At 38.6% G+C, this 23,878-nt stretch overlaps 2 protein-coding genes across 2 annotated transcripts in view; both read left to right on the top strand.

Annotated features, from left to right (window-relative positions):
- Positions 1-11,904, top strand: part of srrm4 (serine/arginine repetitive matrix 4) — a 51,811-nt gene extending 39,907 nt beyond the window's left edge. The window contains exons 8-13 of the mRNA XM_082170321.1: positions 1,831-1,969; positions 4,294-4,622; positions 5,081-5,266; positions 5,379-5,483; positions 5,611-5,739; positions 6,624-11,904. Coding sequence (XP_082026447.1) covers positions 1,831-1,969; positions 4,294-4,622; positions 5,081-5,266; positions 5,379-5,483; positions 5,611-5,739; positions 6,624-6,867 — 1,132 coding nt within the window. The 3' untranslated portion in view covers positions 6,868-11,904. The remainder of the gene's footprint in view (positions 1-1,830; positions 1,970-4,293; positions 4,623-5,080; positions 5,267-5,378; positions 5,484-5,610; positions 5,740-6,623) is intronic.
- Positions 11,905-12,291: 387 nt separating this feature from the next.
- On the top strand, positions 12,292-20,571 carry hspb8 (heat shock protein b8). The gene is made up of 3 exons (XM_082170389.1): positions 12,292-13,147; positions 14,823-14,886; positions 19,238-20,571. The coding sequence occupies exons 1-3, from the start codon at positions 12,757-12,759 to the stop codon at positions 19,431-19,433; spliced, it is 651 nt and encodes a 216-aa protein (XP_082026515.1). The 5' UTR covers positions 12,292-12,756; the 3' UTR covers positions 19,434-20,571.
- Positions 20,572-23,878: the final 3,307 nt, after the last annotated feature.

The raw sequence follows: 23,878 nt of genomic DNA, 5'->3' as shown, positions 1-23,878 counted from the left end.
CGTTATCACTTACTAAATTGTTAATCAGAGGTTCTTGTTAGTTAGCAGTTACTAATGTCAATATTGCATTACTCATTTGTTCCTGTGTAGTTATTCATTAATGACGGAACAGTATTATAAAGTGACCACAAATTCAGTTAGAATAGTCTTGAATAGAATCATAAGTTGAAAAATAAGTCTAAATGTTCAACATTAAAGAATTAATGAAGTCCCACATTTGTATGGATTAGATAGTTCTTATTCAGAATGTTTTAAAAATTCCACAAAATAAAGTTTTGGCATATTTGGGTGAATGTTGGGGGTCAGAGATATTCATGGATTCATGCTGACCAGTCAGGTTTTTTTATCTTATCAGTCAACATCCAGTGCCACTGTGGCGATGACTGATAAAGGTAGAGGTGACACTGAGGAAACGCTTTTATCTGGCTCTCGCAGCTTATGTCCAACATTTGGCACGTAGATCAATGGAATCGGGAAAGGGAATGAAATTTGAGATCTCGCCCCCGTGAACAGTTGCGCCTCCTTGGAGTGGGTTGTGGGGTGATGGGGTTGAGGTACTGTAGAGATGGAGCACTGTAGGGAATAGTGATGAAATTAAGTTTCAGGCTTAAATCTGTTTTCTTTGATAGTAGGTGTCAGTGGAGATTGCCTTTAAAGCGTATAAAAGTCAATCCTGCTGATCGCCCATGTACAGATATTATGAAAAATGCTAGGACGTTGGAGTACATGATTCCTTATTAGGCAAATTAGTGTAGTTTATGAGATGTAAAATAAGACCATTTTGTACTGGGTCAAAGGCATATTTTAAAAATACATTTTGAATTAGACCAACACATCAGAGTAATCACAGACAAAGAGTTTTTCATGCTATAAATTGGCCTCAAATGCTCTCCCAGGTGTCACCACTCTGATTACTTCATCAGTCCGTCATTCAAAAAAAAGCCTCTCATTCATTCATCGCAGAATTTCTGGCTTTTTTGAGACCGGAGAAGACCAAGCTTCGGTTTCAAATTGAAATAATCTTAAGCTGGAGATGATTGGTTTTAAATCCCTAGCTGATCTCTCCATTATTTGGAATTTCTTAGGGATATTCAAAGGACGAAATCATTATAGAAGGCGAGCACAGTGAAGCTTTACATGGTTTCAGGAGCTGAAAAGGCACAGAGAACCCACTCACGCCACACAACAGGAACAATGGCCGTCAGTTCCCAATCCTCATTCACTTTCCAAAGACCCATTACATATAATCTATGTCCTGAGCTGGTATAATTGACATGTCCTTTCATGGGAAACCATTTTATTCCACCTTAAGCCTATAAAGATAGAGGAACTAGACGATCGTCTAAAACAATGAAATAGAAATCTTCTTGTTGCCAATTGTTCAAGTAAATGGACATTAGCTGGATCTCTCTGCCACTGCTATTTCAGCAGAAATATAATATCGACAGAGACAAATGTTTTTTATTTTTTTTATTTAAATGGATTCTTTAGACAAAGTGCTTCCATACTGTATTTTTACACTTTTGCCACTTTAATGGATGCTTCTCCCAGTGACAGTGACATTCCCATATGTTAACCTGTGGAGGACTCATTTTTCCACCTCACTGCCTAAATGCTGTAGAAAGGAAAAACTGAAGAATGACTATTATTCTTTTGATGTCCGACATTATGATTTTATTGCTACTGTTGTAAAGGTGCTGTGAGCACTTTGATAAGCTAAAATGGTTCAACTTACAGTACTTTGTATATTTAATGTGAATATAAATATTTAAATTTCTCCTTGAGGTGAAGGGGCCTTTAACAACGTTTTTATGTGCTTTGTGTATTTAGATATGAAGATTGTGAAAAATCTGGTTTCCAAGATGGTGGCCATTCATCAGGTGTCCATGGAGGCGATGCGTGCAGGTCGGCAATCAAGCTGACCAATAAAATCTCCTCTAAGTGCTGCTGCCACTTTTCTGAAAGCACCGTAAGTGTTTCTGATGGCTACCTGATGCGCTTACAGTGCCAAACTCTTGCTCTGTAAGGCTCTTGTGAAACCATTGATTTCTTTTTGCTTAACGGATATCAAGACCAAAAGCTATGTTGTTTTATCTGTTTAACTAATGCATTTGAAAGCCAGCTAGTGCAAATCTTTTCCCCCATGGAGAAATCTTTATCGTTATTTATGTGACTGTTTGATTGCTTTTGGATAGGATTTGGATTGAAACTAGCCATAGTTAAGCATAAAGGCATAGCATTTTTAAAAGTTTTTCTATAGTCCTTTTTGTTTTGTAAATTGGCTAATATTGCATTGCCATTTCGTTTTTAATAGGAACAATAATCATTGTAGCAATGCCTTCGAGTGAGGTTATTTTTGTGGTTCGAATTTTTAACCAACATGTGATTTGCATATTGCACACGTGCTTGACGCATAATTTAAACTTAAGTGAATTAACTTTTTAATGAGAGTGGTTTTCAAGTGTTTTCCACTCTCAGTAATTATTACACTTGTTTAAAGTGACACGCAACCTACTGCCACACTCTAAATGCATCCACTCCAACCAGAAATATCAAACATCATTCAATAAATAAAAACGTTCACCATCACTAAAGAACATGGTCCTGGGGAACCAGAGAATGCCTAGTCTGTATAACGGCATAAAAACGAATATTTTAATAAAGTTAATCATTTACATAATCCTATATACTGCACTGTGGATTTTCTAACAATTAGTTTCTGAAAGTTTTTTAAAGAAACTCTTGCAACATAGCTTTTAAGCCTTTGAAGACAGTTTGAATACTACAGAGAAAAATAATGCCCGCGTGGCAGATGAATCACAAAATCATTAAAGTAACATGAATGACATTTTCTTAACTTTAATCATTGCTAATATTTTTGTCTCGCACCATCATGTTTAAAGATTGTCCATAGTGTGAAGAAAATATTCCTTCCACTGATTTTTGTTGTTGTTATTTTGTTCCTAAACTGTAGACGTTGCTATAAACATCTTTGTACGAAAGTCTCCCTTTTCAAGAAAATATATTTTTTGGAGGTAAATTTTAATGCTCCGTTGGCCCTGCCGTGGATCCCTGGTTGGTTAGCTGTATAAGCAAAGCAAGCTTTTACACTGGTGCAGTTTGCTTCATATACTTAAGCTTGCAAAAAGCTGATACCCTGCAAAATAAAATACATAAACCTGCACATAATTGTTCCAGTCTCATACTTCACAGCTAGATCATTACAAATAACCTCTGGGCTATACCAGATTTTTGCACATTCCACCATAAACCAGTTTGATTACTTTTTTGTGCCATTGTAGCAAAGTAGAATCTTATTGAAACTAAGCAGCTTCTTTCCATTTTCTATAAAGGATACAGATTATATTAAGGATGTAGAGTCTACTTAAATTTACTCCATCAGTCCCACAATAGAAAATGAGATCTAATTTCAAACCTACAGGTGAACAACAAAGGTAAAGAAAAAGGCTCATGCCGGTGTGTGGCAGATTGGAGTTGGATTTAAAGAAGAGAGGGTTATTGTCTTTTTCTTGCACTTTACCACTCTAATGATGCACTTATGTCACCCGCTCTTCCCTTTTTCTTACACCTTACCTACTTAAGGAGGAAGTCTTGATTGGTAAGTCGATGCTATCCGCAGATTTAGGGACTTACTGTAGGCCGCTGGTGGACTGTAAAATCTCTTCCGACAGGGGACTAAAGCAGAAACATGTTCTTTTTGTTTTTCTCAAGGATTTTAAATATTTAGAGTGATGGAGATATTTCTTTTGTCTGCAACCCTTTTCATATGATTATATATAGATATATATATTACTTAAGCCCATTCTGTGATGTCTGTTTAATGTTCTTTTAAGGAAAGCAACTTTCAAAATTGGGGATTTTCTGTTTCCTTTTACTCTCTCTTTCTTCTGACTTAAAAGTAGCTGGAAGTTTATTCATGTAGGTTCTTTTCTCTCTTTTTTGATCTGGATGTTTTCTTTAATTTGCCTTTTTCATTAGCATTGGTTCATTGTTTATTTTCTCTCTTCAGTCTCTTATTCATTAGTTTCTTTTGTAAGAGTACTTGCTTTGTTCTTCTCCTTTCTTTTCAAACTTCTCGCATGTGACAGATTTGCATGGCGGATTTTAATCTTTTAGTTTCTGTCCCAAAAAATCTTGATTCATTTCCTCTCTGTGCTCTGTAGGGACATATGTGCCTTTTAAAGAGTACTCAGACTGCATCATGCAGGTAGCAGATTGATACGGCCTTATTTTTCTTTAGAAAAACAACAACTTTGCTTTGTCTGCTTGCAGGTCTTACCATCACGTCATGGGGTTGAGGGTTTAAACAAAATGATGATCGTCCAGGACTCAATATCCAATAAGGGCAAAGGTCAGGCAGATTACGATTCGGGAAATGACACGTCCTCTCCACTGTCAAGTAAAACTGGCATCACAAGGTCAAAAGTGACCAGAAATGGAAAGTTCTCTTGTCAGGATTTAACATGTCCTGAGAAGCTTAGACTAGCCGATGGGGACAATGCCTCGGATTCAGGCAACTCACTAACCAGCTATGACTCTCTGGGTAAACCAGTACTAAGAGAAAATACCCTACACAGCTCTGTCTTCAACAAGTTTAAAGGGTAAGGCTGTTTTGAATGCATTTTACATTAACTTTAAATATGTCTAAATTGTATTTTGATGGTGTACATCAAATGTATAACTAACATGCCATTAAACCATGTATCTTTCCAGTGAAAGAATTGTCAGCGTAGGTTCGGCTTCCATTTCACTTTTAACATATGATCACTGATGAGTGACCAAAACAACAGTTATATAGAGCAGTGCTATTAAGGCATCATTGAGATACTATTATAGATTTTATTAATAGTTTGAATTAGATTTGATCTATTTTAATTTTACTTAAAGTAATTTTGTTGTTGTTTTTTCCCCCCATTAGTTTTGTGTTTTAATGTCTAGTTAACTATAATAATCCCCTATAATAAGACTCTCTCTCTCTGCAAATATCCAGATATCCTGTCACTTACATTGTGAAGTAATAAAGTAAAGGCCTAAAATAATTTCCCTCTTGTAATTGCAGTGAAGAAACAGGCAGGTACGCTGATATGGAGAAGACACAGCCTCTGGGTCTCGTCACCGATAGAAATCGGAGTCCATCTTATGATAGATATCAGGAACGAACGAGGTCCCGCAGCAGAAGCATGTCATCCCAAAGCAGATACTCAGGGCGCTATTCCAGAAGCCGATCCCTGTCCTCAGGGAGGAGGTGGGTCACACAGCGGCTATTAATTATAGGAACTCTTATTTTAAACTTTCGATTTAGTCATAAACTCGTATGTTTGTATCTGACGATATAATTTCCCCCGGCTCACTTACAGATCATATTCCCGTTCGTCCAGTTATTCGCTGGATTCACGGAGAGACAGTGTGTCTAGTGCGAGCAGCTGCCGCAGTCTCAATTACTCACGGTGCACACCAGACAGGTGATTTTTAGCTGAAAGGAGATGTGTAATTTTATCTAATATAATTGTTTGATAATGACTGGGGCATTGCTGAAATCTGTTTTTGAACACATACATGCTCGCATCTCTTTTATGTGTGGATGAAAAGGTTTAGAGAGCGGAAAAGAGACTGCAGTTCCTGCAAGAGTAGAAAGCACAGCAGGAGAAGACCTTGTTCCCCTATGAGAAAGAGAAGAAGAGATTCCCCCAGCCACCTGGAAGCCCGTAGAATTACAAGGTTTGTTCTTAGAGAAATACTAGTGTTACAATACAAACTGTATGAATCACAAACAGAAACAACTCTGCTGATCCTACTTTGGAGATCAGTTAACCCAGACAGAGTCTATATACTTTTCCCACAGCTTTCTGCACTGATTCTAGGAAGAAATCTCTAGAAATCTGCAGAATGAATTAAAGCTGCGCTGAGAGCACACTCTAATTGGTAGCTGAAGGCATTATCAAATTAGCAAAAAATATTTAACACATTAACAAGCAAGTCGTGGGAATGTCAGGCATTCCAATTCTGTGTAAAAATGCAGAGCTTTCTGCTGGCATCCTCAGGAGAAATAAAAATAGACATACAGTTTTCAAATTAATGTTGATGGCTGTTTAGGAGAATAGTAAATACATTTATAATGTTATAAAACATTTCTACTTTAAATAATGTTGTTCCTTTGAAATTTTATTTCATCAAAAAATCCTGAAGAAAATGACAGTTTCCACAAAAATATTAAGCAGCACAACTGTTTTCAACATTGATAATAATAAAAAAATGTTTCTTGAGCAGCAAATCAGCATATCTGAATGATTTCTGAAGGATGCTGAAGACTGGAGTAATGATGCTGAAAACTCAGCTTTGCCATCACAGGAATAAATTACATTTTAAAATATATTAAAATAGAAGACACTTATTTTAAATTGTAATAATATGTCACAATGTTACCGTTTTTACGGTAAATAAATGCAGACATGGTGAGCATAAGAGATTTCCTTGAGAGATTGTTAGACAAAAAAGACCCCTAACTTATCCTTTTAGGATTTTTTTTTTAATGTAAAATGTATTAAGTTATTACTAAGACTTTCTTTGTATTCTCTTTCTGCATGCCTTCCTGTCCTGCACAGTGCCAGAAAGAGGCCCATCCCTTACCATCGTCCCAGCCCCTCTGTCAGCAGCAGATCCTCCAGCCTCCTGTCCTGGCGCCTGTTTTCTCTCGGACGCAGTCGTTCACGTAGTCGCAGTCGCAGTCACACTTCTTCTTCATACAGGAGCTACAGTCGCAGCTCATCGTGGAACTCTGTATATAGCAGACGCAGTCGGAGCAGAAGCTATGACTCAATTGTGAGCTACAGCAGAGCCCGCCGCTAATTTACGGATGAACCAGATGCAGGAATGCTGAGCTACAGCATGAGCCCAGGACCGCATCTTATTGTAACTGGAAATGAAATGGAGCTGCACTGAGAACATGCTGTGCTTGGATGTGGAAGACCAGGCAGTGACAGGATCATCTGTTCAGTGTCAGATAAGACTGAAGCTTTCCATATTGTTGTGTACTAAACTGTGTGCTTTCATCCATCCCGCTCAAAGGAAAAGAAAAAGCCTGCTCACAAAACCTGCTGTTGTAGGAAGGACCTGAATGGAGGTTTCACTATGTGCACTGCAATGTGTGAGTTTCTGCTATACCTGGGTTTGCTCATAGGTGTGAGGATATTGTTGTTCATTTATTAAAAACAGCCGTAGTAGATAAAAGGAAGTGTCTTCATGTGCAGGGTCACTCACAAGACGCTCATAGCCTTGACTGTAAAAGCCGATGTTTAAATCTATTGTATTTTTGTAGTGTTTTCTTTTTTTATAGATGTCAAAAGCGCTTGAGGAGAAAGATTTATTGCTTCCATAACAGCTTTTACTGAGAGCAGCCGCTTCTATGTTGCACACACCTTCACTTTGAAAAATGTGCCATCCGAATTAGCCCCACCGGCAAACACACACCCCATCAGCCCAAATGCCAGCTTTATTTATCTTCTGTTGAACTGGAAAACAATTCAAATGTCATTGGCTGTGATGGAGATGATGATGATGATGGTGGACAATCAAAATGCAGCGGATGTGCTCCACTGGTAGGAACCCTTTTGCAGGGTCCAGCTGTCCATACTGTGTTCAAAAATGTGTTAAAATACACATTAATCTAGCAGACCTCAAGAGACAGAATGAAGATTTTTTTTATCCATCAAATTCAAGGCTACTTCTGAGTGAACAAACAAAGGTAAAACATTTTCTGCTCTACTGACTCTAAAATTAAAGCACTGGCATACATATTATTATTATAATTATTATGTAATTTTTAACATAAGTCGTATTAAGTTGTATAATATTTGTAATTATTTATTATTTTAATGCCTAGTCATTTCTATTTGTATCTGTTATTTATTTCTGTTAGGTATGCAAATAGTGCGGTATAAATATTTATTACTCTGATCACTTGAATTATTTATAATATAAAACCTTTGATATTCATATAGAAAACTTTTTTTGTTTACAGTATATCATCCATTATTGACTGATTGATATTTTCTATTCGTTTTCCACAAAATCCCACAGTTTAAACATTCAGTCCTGCATTAATTAAATCACAAACTTTACATACTGTAAATGATGATGATATTTATGAATACAAATGTTTTATAAAGCATATTTATTGGTTGCACATCAGTGCAACAACAGAGAAACTATTACAGACTGGGAGAAATGAAGACGGCTGTTATAAGAAATCCATCAGAGTGGCTAGATCAAGGATTTTTTGAAAGGATCAAAGATATATATTTGTTGTGTGATACAGCTTGATGAAACAGCGTATAAAAATCATCACCTTCATCACAACAGATAATGGCAGTTTCTTTGTTTCTGTGTCATAAAGTCTATTGGAGTGCTTGTTAAACGAAGGCATGGTGATCTCTATGCACTGTACATTATTAGCTGTCTGACTGTTGTGAATTCTGACACTTGTACAGAAAATTTGTTGTAGATGAAGGGGAAAAAACTTGAAGTGTATCAAATGTTTTATCTTGTTGAATTCATCTTGTTCTCTCGTCTCAAACCGTAAATGAGTTTAGTAAATGATTATGTAAATCTGTTGTGTAAATATGCAAACGTTTAGTGCGGCAATATTAGGCATGGGCTTTATTTATTGAGATGGAGTAGTGGTACTGACTGTTTACACGGCTGGATTTCTAATTTACATTATTTGCATTCTTTCAAAAAAAAAAGAAAAAAAGCTGAAATGTTGCCATGAATTAAACCATTTTTTTACAGAATCTAAGTCCAAACATGCTATGGAGGTTGCCATTGGCTTCTGTAACTGCAAAACACTTGCAACATCCTGTAATACCAATAATTATTTTTGCACAAAATGTGCGGTAAAGATATATAGCAAGTGTGTATTGGTTTTAGCGCAAAGTAAAAAACCTCAGTGCAGGGCATCAGGCTTGAAGATTAAGCTAAGGACATTCCTCATATTACCCTATTCTACTATGTATATACAATGCTGTCTATGTGCACAAGAGTATCAATGTCTCCCTTGCTCTTCAAATTAATGGCTAGTTCTCTGTGGTCTGAATCTGTAATGATATTCAAAGAGTTCTAAATAAATTATTCATCTAATTAATGCACCCAATATTTTGTTTCTTTAAAACTGCACTCTGTTTATTCACATTAAAATTATATCCTTGCGTTCGTGATTTGCATAGTAAAAAAATGGAGGGTGGGGTAAGATGGGTCTTGTCACACTTCCATTGGCTGAATCCGAAATTGCCGCCTATACCCTCAAATAGGGCATTTTATTTGAAGGGACAGTCGATTGTTGTGGTGTCCGAAACCATAGTGGCCGTTATCAAGTGCACTCGTTCTATCCCACATTAACGAGTGTACAGCCGATGTACGCTCAACGGTTATCTGAATTCCCTCACTCGTTTCAATTCACTCCTTTAAGTGAACTGTATTAGTGGTAACGTACTACGTAGGGAATAGTGATTAAGGGTTTAGGGGGCGATTTCGGATTCAGCCCTGGTGTTTGGTTTTCATTTTCAAGGACAAGGACTGTTTCCTTTGCCCTTAGTTTCCCGCCATCATTAGTTTCCATGGTTATTCATTAATTAGTTCACCTGTTTGCATTCAGATCATTATCGTGTGTATTTATACCCTTCAGTTCCTTTTGTTCAGTTTTCTGGTGTTTATTGAGTTTTAGTGCTCACTGTTACGTTGCTTTATCATGCCTGGATATCTGCTTTTGTTTATTTTGATTTAAATATTTGTACGTTCATCGTCTCCTCATCTTCCTCTTTGGACGCTACGCGTTAAAGGACACCAGACCCAAAAATTAGAAGAAAGATGAAAATTGCTGCCATCAATGTGGCACTGTGAAACTGGCCGGGACTACGTGGAGGAGTTCTTTTTATTTTCCAAGGTGGCCGATGTTTAGAGGATTGTGTGGAGGAGTTCACTGACATCTGCCACCAGGTGATGTGCTATGACCTCACACTCATGCAAGGTTTTTCGTATGAGCTTCCTCATGCCCAGTGGGGATTGCTGTTGGAGTCTAGCAAAGTACATCAACTTTGCTCTCTGAGTGGACGGATGGTTCTTTGAGTTGAGAAACGCTGAAGAGGAAACAGCGCGACCGTCCAGCCCCACCCAACATCCATCATCACATCACCAATACCAGAGCCCAGCCAGCCATCACCCACTCACACGGACATTCAGCCAGAGCCCACCACAGACAGAGCTCAAGCCTGCCACGATGAGAGAGCCAGAACCTGAAAAAAGGACAGTGCCAACAATCGCCCTGGAGCCTGAGCCCTAGAAAGAGTCTGACCAGGTGTGTGAGCCGGCACCACTGTGTATCGCTGTGGAATGCCTGGTGGAGTATGAAGGTATTGAGAAGGACCCCGCCCACCATCCCAGCGTGGGGGGTAAGCTGAAGTTGGACTATGTGGAGTGTAGTTATTTGGGAAGTTTAGCAGAGGAAGTCTCCTTTTATCTCCCGTTGCTGCTGATCCCACCCAGCTCAGAATTTCCTGTGTCTTTGTCATCAATGATCTTGCCTAGTTCAGAGTCCTCTGTGTATTCGTCATTGTTGTTTCTGCCCAATTCTGAATTAATGTTACCTGCAGAGCACCCGCTCAGCCTCCCTCTCCCACCACCACTTCACAATCCAGAAATTCAGCCCTGACATCTCCTAATACCCCACTCAAGTGTGGATCTACCTCGGGTCCTCCGGTTGCAAGCACAGTCTAGGCAAGAGGTTCCCATAGCTCTGCCTTCAGCTTGCCTGAGCTATTCACTCCACCTGATCACTCCACCTGCTATTCACTCACCAGCTCCGCCTTGGCTCCTCCCTCCCTCAGCTTCACCCAGAACCATCATCCTTCTGCCTCCTCTAGGTTCCCTCGTCCCACTGGCTCCACCCTGGTCAGTCGCCACGGACTTCTGTGTCGTCAGCTATGCTTAGTCCCTCCACCCCTACGGCTTCACTGGGCTCCTCCTTCCCGCATGCTCCTCCTCTTTCCTCAGTCTGCATGTCATCAGCGCAGTCCTCTGGCTCCTTGGCTCCACCTCCATCGCTCGTTGCAGTGGCTTCGCCATGGTCTCCTAAGTCATCAGAGTCGTTCACCCACTTCAGCTCTCCATCTACACCCTGGTCTACTCTGGTCTACTCTGCCAAGGCTCCATCAACTCCGCCGTGGGCTGTCACCGCCATTGACTCCTCCCTGGATTCCGCCACCATCCACTCCTCCCTAGTTCCTCTCGTCTGCACTCCTGCCGATTTCCAGCCCTTCACCAGCTCTGCGTCCTCCTCCAGAACCCCCGGCCCCCAATCGCTTGGTCGAACCTTTACTGGGTGTTCTCTCACACTTTCATTGTGTTTGGTTTTATTTTCAAAGACTTTTTGTTCACATCCTGTTTTCTTTGTCCTTTGTTTCCCACCATCATTAGTATCCATGGTTATTCAGTAATTAGTTCACCTGTTTGCATTCGGAGCATTATCATGTGTGTATTTATACCCTTCCGATCCTTTTGTTCAGTTGTCTATTGTTGACTGAGTTTTAGTGCTCACTGTTATGTTGCTTTATGGATATTTGCTTTTGTTAATTTTGATTAAAGTATTACCTTATTTGTACTTTCATCATCTCCTCATCTTCCTCTTTGGACTCTACGTGTTACAAGTCAGAGGGTAAGCTAAGCCACATAGAGAGGTGTGCTTGATTTTTATTTGACCAAAATAAACAGGAAGTGCCCCTTATTTTATCTTTTTGTGACTGAGAAGAGCACATAATGAAAGTGCATGAAAGTGAAAGTTTTTTTTTTTAACATGGACCACTTTTACATGACATATGGCCCTATTTCAATGGAAACCATAGATCGACATTATACAGTAAAATTTAAAAAACTTTCAAAACTTTTATATTTAAAAATATCTAGAATTATGTACTTATTATATTCTATATAATAATTTATACTTGCTAAAAGAAAATCTGTCTGAAAAGTCAAATAAATGTTGATATTTTGTTTCTTATAATACAATTAAATACATTTTAAGTAGGCCTAAGGCATGGCTAAAACATTTCAACTGATATAAGACATCCTAAAATATAACTGCGTGCATGGTTTTTCTCGCTCATCTTACGTAGCCTACTTTCCCCTACATGACGTATGCAAGGAGGACTCGTTTGAAGAAGGAAAGGAGATAGGCCTACCGCATGCCTATGTTGTATTTCGTCACATTTCGTGTTTAGAACGTTATTAGTGTTGTTCTTATGAGTGTGTGACTCCTCTCCGGCCTTGAGGAGTGAGTAGTGTTCTATTATGAAGTGAATGAGTCATCTGGGGGTGGGTGAGATTGAACCAGTCGCTGTCCGGTGGAGCCAGTCACAGCCCGGGGTCTAAACTTGGATAGGGAGGGTCTTCAGTCAGCTGTCGTGTGCTACCGAGCACTTTCTGGACTTTATAGACCGGCAAATCACATATAAACCGGTGAAAGAGCACTTACATCGTCAGTAAACTTCTAGAACTCATACATGAGTACAGTGGTAGGCTTAAACTTAGGTGCGTAATCACGCGCCTGGAGAGTTTTTGCGCTTTTGTTGCGAAAAAAAATAATTGTTTTGCACTCTTTTTAATAATTTATCCTACTCGGAAATCTGAGAGCAACGCGACGTTCTGAACAGGAAAAGTTGTCTAAACTCACTTTTTCCAAGTTTCACAATGGCAGAAGGGGATTACTACACTATGGGCAACCGACAGAGGATTCCACGGGATCCGTTCCGGGAACAGTCACTCGCATCTCGCTTTATGGAAGATGACTTTGGACTGTCACCCTTTCCCGACGAGTTATCGATGGAATGGCCCGGCTGGGCGAGACCTCGGCTGAGCGCCCGCCTCGACGCGCCGTGGTCGGGCTCGTTGCGCACGGGCTTCCCGCGGACGAGCATGGGCTCGCCGCAGGGCTTCAGCTCCATGTACAGCGAGAGCCCTCGCCGATCCAGCGCGCCCCCGACCAACCCAGACGAGCCGTGGAAAGTGTGCGTGAACGTGCACAGCTTCAAACCTGAGGAGCTTAATGTCAAAACTAAAGACGGTTTTATAGAGGTGTCAGGTGAGAAAACACTTCTAATCATTTAGAATTAGAAGGATGAGTTATTATGAGAACAATTGAGAGAAAAAATGACAAAAGTTACCTTTAGCCTATAATAATGAATCATGGAATAACGTTGAATGGAATATAATTTACATTTGTGCATTTACCAGACGCTTTTATCCTAAATAGAGGAGCATTAAGCAGTTCGTCATATTCATTTCAATTACTGTGAAACACATGGAACTTTTTTTTAACGTATTACCTAGCCATTTTTTGGTAGCTTTTTTGTTGTTGTCATTATTGCTTCATTAATAAGGCCCTTTCTTACAAAATAATAAATAACAAATATTTCTGCCAAGTATGTATTTGTATTTATGTATTTTGATATTTCATATAGGCCTAGCACACAGATTATTTAATATGAATTTGTTTATTTCTCAAAATTGACTTGAATTTTTAGAATGTTTTATGTCCCATTGTAATTGCTTTAATATCCTAATTTAAATATGGCCTTTTGGACCCCATGTTCCATAAATCTCTGCTGCTGTTTCTCCGCTGCAGTTTGAGAATGGAAGGCCTTTGGTTTGAGTGTGACTTGCACATTATCAGCTAATCACTTGTAATTAGCCACCTGCTGAGATCCCTTGATGACCACTTACATTAAACACATTGAATTAGTCCCATACTTTTCTCTTTAATCACTAAAGTTCTTTTGTAAAAACTGAAATTGTGTATCTATAATGCGGAAAAGTCGAAGGCCAGTTGCTGCCTGCTCCAGAAATACATTTTGTTGACTGTGATGGCAGGACAGAAGTTCAGAGTTCAGGAGAGAGCAAAGGCCTGGTGTGCAGGGATTAATATAAACACTGTGCTGGTATTCCAGCTGGGTCACTCAGTCACAGTGGGAGGAGGGTGGGGACAGCGAGACTTAACTTCACATAACCTCATTCTAAAAGTGTCACACAGAGATATCAAAGTGAACCACCCTACGCACTGTTTTACTAAAGGCCTTTTCACTGAACTCAGATTCTGATGACCAGTTTCAGCAAAACATTTAAGTTCAACGTTGCCCTGAAGTAAATCCAGTTTGAATGTCTTTGTTAAATAGGGAAAGGCCATTGCACAGTATGTCAGTGGGTAAATGTCTATATATGTGGATAGATTTTGCTCTCAAAATGTTCTTGCGTCCCAGTATATTTTAAATGGTTGAGTTGTTGATTAGAAATGTTGAAAGTGCTATGAGCATATTGATCAATCAAATGTGTTTACTAAAGAGCCGGTTATTGGAGATATGTAGGCCGCGCCGAGACACAATATGGCATGACTGGCATTTAGTGACCAACAGCTGCAGAGAATGAGGCCAAGAGGCTTTTAAACAGGCTTTCTTGGTTTAAAATACTACAAAACCATATATAGTGTTGCCTTTGCAATGTCTGTAAAATGTGAAATAAAGAAGAAAAAACCTTATATGCCATGGCTAGAAAATCTGATACTAATAAACCTGTTCGGGTCTAATTTTATGTCAGTGTGGCAAAGGTTGCTCTTCTGTGAGCGACCAGTGCAGGGATTCACTTGAAGAAACCTGTTGATGTTGTGTTTAAAGCAACATCTTTTTCGAAATAAGTTCTTATTCCCAAGTGTTGTACGGTCGAATCGATCTCTGCGTTAACAACTGCCTTTGTCTTTTCACCAGGGAAACACGAGGAAAAGCAAGACGAGGGCGGAATTGTTACCAAAAACTTCACAAAGAAAATTCAGTAAGTATGATGATTGTATCAAAAGTTTCCGGGGGCTTCTGATTTGGAACCTTCTAGAATGAGGAATGTCACTCTGAGTTATTAAAGCAACACAAAGCATTCCTACTCCTCCACCCGCCCCAACCTCTCTGCTTTCTTCTTGCTCTTCAGAGAGTCAAATTGGATGGTAGAGGCAGAGGAAAAGAATCAAAGTTATAGAGATAAAATAGACAACATATCACGTGGCTCCGATGTCTGCAGTAATTAAGATACATAGTGATTTGATTTTTTTTCCTGTCAACATGCTGTTTCTCTGACGGAGACACACAGAAATAGACTAAGAAAGAAAGAGAGTTTAATTATTGAACAAATCCAGCACTTTTTACACTATTGTTCAAATGTTTGGGGTCAGTAAAATCCAAGAAAGAACTTTTATTCAGCAAGGGAAAAAATGTAACACAAAAAACAGTAAAGACTTTTATAATATTAGAAAAGATTAATTAAAATAAAACCTTGAATCACAGTTTCCACATAAATATCAAGCTATGATAATAATAAGAAATGTTTCTTAAGCACCATATCAGCATATAATGATTTCTGAAGGATCGTGTGACACTGAAGAGTAATAGATGCTGAAAAATCAGCTTTGCCATCACAGGATTAAATTACATTAAACATTGTTTATTTTAAATGATAATATTCACAATATTACTGCATTTTTTTACTGTAGTTATTTTCTTTTTGTTTTTACTGTATTTTTGATCGAATAAATGCAGCTTTGCGCATAAGAGGCTCCTTTCAAAAATATTAAGAAATCTTACCGACCCTAAACTTTTGAACGATAGGTATGATTAATAATGAAAGCTTCCTCTCAGTCCTCTAAGTCTTTCTTCTACATCCAATGTAAACTGCTTAGCTAATTTGATGTTGACTGGCCATGTTGGTTGTGTGAAATTCCAACAGTTGAACATTAGCATTCTGCTAAACTAAGCTAAGAACACACACTTATAGAAGAAACAGGCCACGCATAAATTACATTGAGCTTTTTTATTAATAGCTTTCAGCTATTGAATGAAATCTCAATCTCTGCCATTTGCTCCTCAGTAGCAGAGCTGTGATGTCTGAGTCACAGCGCAGGACGGCTATAACATTGCTGTGCTAATTGAATAGTGTCAGGCTTCTGCAGTCGGCTACATGCTAAGGTTTATATAAACTCAGCAGATGCTTGGCAACAAGTGTGAAACCTTCCAGCCTTATTTGGCCATGATGACTGACAAAGCTCAGGGACACTCTCTCTCTCTCTCTCTCTCTCTCTTTATCTCTCTCTGTTGTGTTCTCTCACACTCTTTCTCAACATTCATAAAAATAAAACAGTCCAGAAAACCTTAGTGAGCTAACTAGGTAGCATTTTAAAGTATCATAGGTGTCAATAACATTACGTTGTTCTTCTAGCCAAACTCCTTGTGGAGGAAGCATTTCCAGATAGGGTTTGGGTTCAGTAAGATTTGTTTAAATTTTTTTGAAAGAAATTAATACTTTTATTCAGCAAGGATGTATTAAATCTATTAAATGTATTAAGACATTTATTACATTACAAAAGATTTCTATTTAAAATGCATGCTGTTCTTTTGAACTTTCTATTTATCAAAGTAACCTGAGAAAATATGTATCACAGTTTCCACAAAAATATTTAACAACGCAAGTGTTTTCAGTATTGATAATATCTAGACATTTTCACTGAGCACCAAATATTAGAATGATTTCAGAACGAATTTGGCACTGAAGACTGGAGTAATGATGACATCAGAGGAATAAATACATTCTAAATATATTAAAATAGAAAACCGTTATTTACAATTGTAATAATATTTCACAATAATACTATTTTTACATATAAATTCAGCCTTGGTGAGCATAAGAATAAAAAAAAAAGTATTGCTGACCCTTAACTTTTGAACAGTAGTGTATTAGGTAAATGAAGAATTTTGTTTAAATTGTACTTCCTTACATTAAAAATGTAATTACATTTAAAATTAAGAAATGAAGGGCTTAAATACACAGACAAGGTAAAACAGAACAGGTTAGAGCTAATGAATAACCAAGAAAACTAACCAGGGAACAGAACTCAGACAAAGCAGAGCAGGGAACAGAATAAAAACACAATGAAGCTAAACATACATAGAACTACAGGTTACAATATTGTTGATTGTGAGAATTCATTTAAATTGTTAAGCACAATTATTTTATCTAGCATTATCCAAACACAGCATTCGTCTCTCGAATCTCTAAAGCAGCCCTAAAAGTTCCCCCACCCTTAAGACTGTTGTCGTAGAAGACCAGCAGGATGTAGCTTTGCATGATATCACCATCCATTCATGTTTAAAACAAGTTCCACCCTTTCTCTGTAGAGCAGATATGAATTTATGTTAATCCAGCCTTAAAGGCATCACATTCAAACAGACAGTGAGAACTCCTCTCATTAGAACAGCTGCAGTCAGTCTGCCTGCTGGATGATTAGACTAGTCTGTAGATAGAAATTTCTGGTGATAAACTTTGCATCAGGAGGCGATTTGTAATAATTGGGAACAGATTCTATTTCTGAGCCAGCACCTGGAGCAGGGCTCCTCTCTCTCTCTCTCTCTCTCTCTCTCTCTCTCTCTCTCTCTCTCTCTCTCTCTCTCTCTCTCTCTCTCTCTCTCTCTCTCTCTCTCTCTCTCTCTCTCTCTCTCTCTCTCTCTCATTGCAAGTGATGGCAGGCAGAACATTAAAATGAAAACCACAAAATGCATTGAGAATTATCTTCTAGCCACAAGCTGCCACAGAGAAAATGAAGTTTGTTGAAAATTAAACCATAATGAGAATATACGGAGTATAGGGCATAGTGTCTGCAATTTCCATGATGATTCCCATTCTCGGTTAATATTAACCTAAAGACTTGAGTTAGACCTCAGTTAATCTGGGTAATGTTCAGACAATTCTGTGTGCATGTAGATGTTAATATTAAACTGACCGTTGTCAAGTTCTTATTGTAACATTTGGTTTCAAGCTTTGTTTCAGTGCAGCTGCAAGGTACAATCAAAAAGCACTTTTTAAGTTGCAAAATATGGTGTGCATTATATCTAATATGTATCAATGTACAACCACATTTAAAGGGATAGTTCACCCAAAAATGAAAATCACCCCATGATTTACTCACCCTCAAGCCATCCTAGGTGTTTAGGCTATGACTTTCTTCTTTCAGACAAATACAATCAGAGTTATATTAAAAAATGTTCTGGCTCTTCAAGCTTTATAATGGCAGTGAATGGGGGGCGAGATTTTGAAGCCCAAAAAAGTCCATCCATCCATCATAAAAGCTCTCCACATGGCTCAGGGGGGTTACTTAAGGCCTTCTGAAGTGAAAATAGAAAAATAAGAAAGTAAAGTAAGAAAAGTTCCGACCGGCAGACAGCCGCACGCATCAGTTTACGGCGAGAGATTAACCCCTGACCTGACGCATGGCGTTTTGACGAATGCGGAAGCGCAGAGGAAAGAGCAAAGCAAAACACCGGTCATGAATTACAAGTCTAAAACGACAATTTATAAAGAGAAATGTCGGAGGATTTCGATATAAGAGAAATGGAGTTTGAGTTTGTTGCCAAGTCCTATTTGTTTGAACTGCGAGATGCGTCAAAGCTTACAATACTCCTACATCACGTCAGGGCTCACTCTTTGGCGTACATGTAAGTCGACTTGCGTTGGCCGTCTGCCGGAAGCTAGTTATTTTAGTTTTTAAAGCTTTAAATATGTTTATTTTTCTTACAAAAACCCATCGCTTTGCTTCAAAAGGCCTTTGTATGGATTACTTTTATGATGGATGGATGGATTCACTTTTTTGGGCTTTTTCAAAATCAGGACCGCCATTCACTACCATCATAAAGCTCAGAAGAGCAATGATATTTTTAATATAACTCCGATTGTGTTCGTCTGAAAGATGATAGTCATATACACCTAGGATGGCTTGAGGGTGAGGAAATCATGGGATAATTTTCATTTTTGGTTGAACTTTCCCTTTAAAAATGGCTAATCTAATAAAACATTTTTTCAAAAGCTGCTTTTGTGTGTCGAGGGGTACACCAAGAAAAATAAGGGCTCTTTATTGGCATCTATGGTTCCAGAAAGAAACTTAAACATTCATGGAATTTTTCCATTGCACAAAAGGTTATTTAGCAGAAACAATGGTTCTTTAGGTTATTAAAATGTTCATCACACAAGAAAAAATGGTTCACTGAAAGATTTTTTGGGGATCCAGATATTCTATGTGGACAATTTTTTTTAGAACCTTTATTTGGTGGAAAATGGACATCGTTCTGAACTCTCTCTTCTTTCACAGAATCCCATCTGATGTGGACCCAGTCACTGTGTTCGCCTCTCTGTCTCCGGAAGGTGTTCTCATCATTGAAGCCCGACAGACCCCTCCATACTACCTCTACAGCAACGAAATGCCCGCAGAACCAATGGAAGAACCTGAGGCCAGACCGCAGGAACCCAGCATGGCTTCAGCTCCAGTCTTTGATGTCAGAGAGTGAACTGGTGTTCGCATGCCTATGGTATTTGTTCCAAGCCAGTGTTAAAATCTAGATTCATTAGTTTCAAAAAATTACTTAAATCAAAAGTCATTAATCTGCTAGTGAATAGTTTATAAATTAAATGTTACTCTATATAGTACATGGTTGGATCAAATACCAGAAGCTTTCAGTTACTATATCAATGAAGATAAACAAATGTGATAGAGCTACCGGTCAAGTGAGAAGGAAAAGGTGCGAAATGGGATGAGACCAGGCCCAATTTCTGTACGGCTGGAAATAGGCATGGAAAAATGTACGTAGATGCGAATGCATGGTCAACATTTTAATGGCACGTCTCATTGTATATACTTAACCTGCATTCCTCTCAGTCCTAAAGGGGGCGATAGAGTTCCCTTCAGATGTCAACAATTAAATGGATTTTTCACCCAAAAATCATCTCTTATTCTCCTACATGTTGTCCCAAACCTTTATTCTGTGGAAAACAAAAGAAGATATTTGAAGAAAAAAATTTATACAAATAGTAGTTTCAATATGATCCAATGCTGTTTTATTGTATATAAAAAAAATAAAAAAAAAACAGTTCTTCAGAGCATTCTTTAAAATATCTTCTTTTGTGTTCTCCAGTAGAAAGTCATACAGGTTTGAAATGACATGAGGGTGAGTAAATAATCTCTTAATTTTCATTTGACCTATCCTTTTATCTAATTTGCTTGGTGAGTTACGATTCTCTTTAAACTGTTGCTCCGCCATGCCGATCTCATCGAGTAAGATGACACTGAGAATGCGATGTGTGCTTGAGTTGAGTTATAAATTCCATTCAGACACATTGGATGTGAAATCAAGCTTTGATGTTGAAATTGAATGTTTTTAAAATATGTTATGGACTTTCTGTCCCTCATTTAAACCTAATCCTGTTTTGTCCCTGAGTTTGAATGAAGGCCCTGTTTGAATAATCTGAATTTTTGTCACATTGGACTATTTATATGAAGGTCTTCTCTGGGAACTGGGCCTGAATGCTTGAGCTTTTTCTCAAGTGCTGTTTATTGTGTCTTTCTTTCTTATTTGTGGGTGTTCTTTTTTCTTTTTGTGTAGGGATGTATGTATGCTATGCATTTTTATAATAAATGATTTTACGAAAGCAAGCCTTTTATTACTCCTCTCTGCAAATCTCAATCAAGTTAATAATTGGGCTGCATTACAGATAGAATTGATATTATTTATCAGCTTTACACCTGTTTGCTTATCCCACTTGTATAACCTTCGGATGTTTTCGAGTAATAAATCAAGCATCATTCTCTCCTTCGGTTGTCTCTGTCTCACAATCCTCTGTCCTCGATCACATCTGGGTGTTCGGATGGCAGATTGGCTGTGTGCTTATGGGAATGACTCCATGGGAGTTGTCTCTGCACGGTTGTGGTAATTGGGTGACAGATTAGTGTGGAGATTATTCCGAACGCTTTGGCTCACTTTCAATCTCCTCCACGAGGATGTGGAGAGAAAATATTGAAGAAAACGGTCCTCCACTGCTGATTAACTGATGTGTTGCCCATTGGATTTTTCTCTTTAAATTGATCCGAGCTCTCTCGTTGTCTAATTTTCAGAGTTTGAGGTTAATGAATCATGAATATTCCCGTGCTCAAGAGGAGCTGGCTTCTTAACCACCCGAGTTAGATGAGAATTATACGATATTTACTAAAACTCAAGGGATGTAATGTGCAACCATATTCACTGCATAAATGATTCATGTAAAATTCTCTGCAAGCACAACAGAAAGTCAACTAGGTGCCAATGTGACAGATTTCCATCTGTCACCTAAGTTTGAACATTTCTCAGCTTTCCCTGATTAATCATTCTCGTTATTGTAAAGCACAACAAGAAGCTTCACACAATCGTGCTCAGGTCTTTATTAGTGCTAAGAGGATGCATGTTACAGTAAACTCAAAAACATCTATGGGAATTAAGAGGCTAAGGCTATATCTACATTCATCCAGATACATTTGAAAACAAATTTTTTTCTTTGGCCTTCCGCTTACACTGAGACAGTGTGTCTTACGAAAACAAAGCTTATTGAAGACGCTCTCCCAAAGTGATACATTTGAAAACACCAGAGGTATTCGAAAATGACAAAGCATGTTAAGTCATGTGACACATGTTGTACCAATATACACTGCCCGACAAAAAAATAAAATAAAATTGGATTTAAATAAGCAAATGTATTGTCAATAGAAGACCTTGACCAAAAAATTATCAAGAGGTGCATCATTTTTTGGTCAAGATCTTGTATTGACAATACAAGAGTCCAGCGCTCTGTAAAGTCTCCTCCAGCACATCCCAAAGACTTTCAATGAATTTCAGGTCTGGACTTAGAGGTGCCAATTCATGTGTGCAACTGATTCTTCAACCACTCCCAACCACTGTTTCACAATCTGAGCCTGATGAATCTTGACATTGTCATCCTGGAAAATGGCCATGATGCGTCTTCCTACATGGTTGTTTAAAAAATGAAAAGCTACACACTCCATCAATTAGGGAACAGTTGCCGAACATATAACATGCTATTAACATAATAATGACTGCAATAATCATCCAATCATAGACTCTTAAGCATTTGCCTATTTCAATCCAAACAGAGACTTGGCATGGCAGTGTATATATCTATGTTTATACCGGTATGTGCCTGCTATGTGGAACTGTATTCACTTTCACAGTGTTGCTTAAGAACAATGTGACTTTGTACAATCTTCATATTACATTCCTGGAAAGATGACAGAAAATGTACTTGCTGTCCTGCGGCAAAACACGAGAGCAATCGTGTTTTAGAGCATGTAATGGCTATCGAGTGCGACTTTGATGCGCCAGTAAGTGGTGAAATATTTTGTTAATACAATTATCGCTCCAGAATAGCCTGAGAACTTTATGTCTGGTATCATCTCAGTAAGCTTTTTATGTATTATGCATGCGCAGTAAGATCATTTTAGCATTTCTGATGGTTCAATGTGGACAATAAACTTTGGGAAAACGCTTGAAAACAGTAGTATGGACAAAGAAAATGCCATTTTCAAATGTATCTGGATTAATGTAGACGTAGCTTAAGGAAAGAGCTGGGGATGTTGTTTTTCTGTAGCCTAAATTTTCTCTACATCCATTTTCTTTTGGAGCTCCAGCTGGGGGTTGAACACCTCCTGGGCTTGCCCAAAGGTTGGTTGCTCATCTTCTGTCACAGCAGGGTCTGAATATCCTTCTTCACCCTGCAGTTCCAGAGGCTGCGTGACCTCTGCCTGCTCTCCTTGCTCGGAGGTGATGGTGTCTGGAGTCTCTGGAGCCTGAGGCTTGTCTGCAGACTCATGGAGTTCCTCCGTGTCTCGCTCGATGCCCTCAACCGCCTCTTGAATAGCACCTTCTTTGTCCTTCTCTATGCCATCGCTGGGTTCTCCAACCTGCTCTCTTCCAGACTCAAAGGCACCTGGTGCAGCTTCTGTGATGGACTGGGGTTGTGGTTCTCTTGATGGATCTACATCAGATACAGTCTGCTGGTCTAGTTCGCCCTCAGGATGCTCAGTTGAGACAGAGGGTTCGGGAGTTTCTCCCTCAAATGATTCCGGTTTAGCCTCGGCTTCAATGGCGTCTTGAGGCTCTTGTTGTTTTCCTCCCACGGTTTGTGCCTCCATCTCAACCTGTGGCAAACGTGAAACAGTTTTCAAATTAAGTCAAGTGCTTAAATGCCAAATCAAGACCCTAAAGTGCCAGGTTCACTGTACACAAAAATTATTAATTTTCTGGGTAGTGAAGAAAGGCCAATATGTCCCCTGCGGGAAAATAAGAGCTTGCATTTAATCTCTTTGTTGGTTATTAGAACAATTATGAGCCTGGTAATTGGAAGTGCAGCGTGATTAATTTATAAACTGACTTCGACTTTGGCATTTGATGTTTATGGGGCATTGTAGAATCGTATACCTCTAATTATTTCTGAAATCTTTTTTGCAGTAATGTAAAAAATATTTTTTGTTTTGCAGCCTGTTATGACGGCACGGCTGCAAATTGGCGTAAGTTGAATAAGACATGCAATGGGTAAACAATATCTGCAATTTTTAAAGCATGATGACCACATTCTCTGCAATAATATAATACAACAAAACAACTGAAAAATACGTTTTGAGATGCCATTTTTTCCCTACTTTTCCCAGCAAATGCAAATAGCTGTCAGCTTTTTAACATTAGACTGGCTAAAATACAGCACCTGAGAGATAGTTACTCTACCTGCGATGTCTACTTATTATACAAGACCAATTAAGTACTGGAGAATGAATGGCTAGAGTTCAACCTTGGATTTACCAAGAAAAGTTTTCAATAGTGACAATTATTGTGCCACTTCACTATGAATGACAGAAAGCACCACTTAAATATAAGGGTGACACATTTAATAACTTATAAACAAGTGCAATGCA

This window comes from Leuciscus leuciscus, assembly GCF_965113295.1.
Source record: "Leuciscus leuciscus genome assembly, chromosome: 5".
Classification (NCBI taxonomy): Eukaryota; Metazoa; Chordata; class Actinopteri; order Cypriniformes; family Leuciscidae; genus Leuciscus; species Leuciscus leuciscus.
Note: the sequence above shows the minus strand (reverse complement) of the source record. Positions and strands in the feature narration are given on the sequence as shown.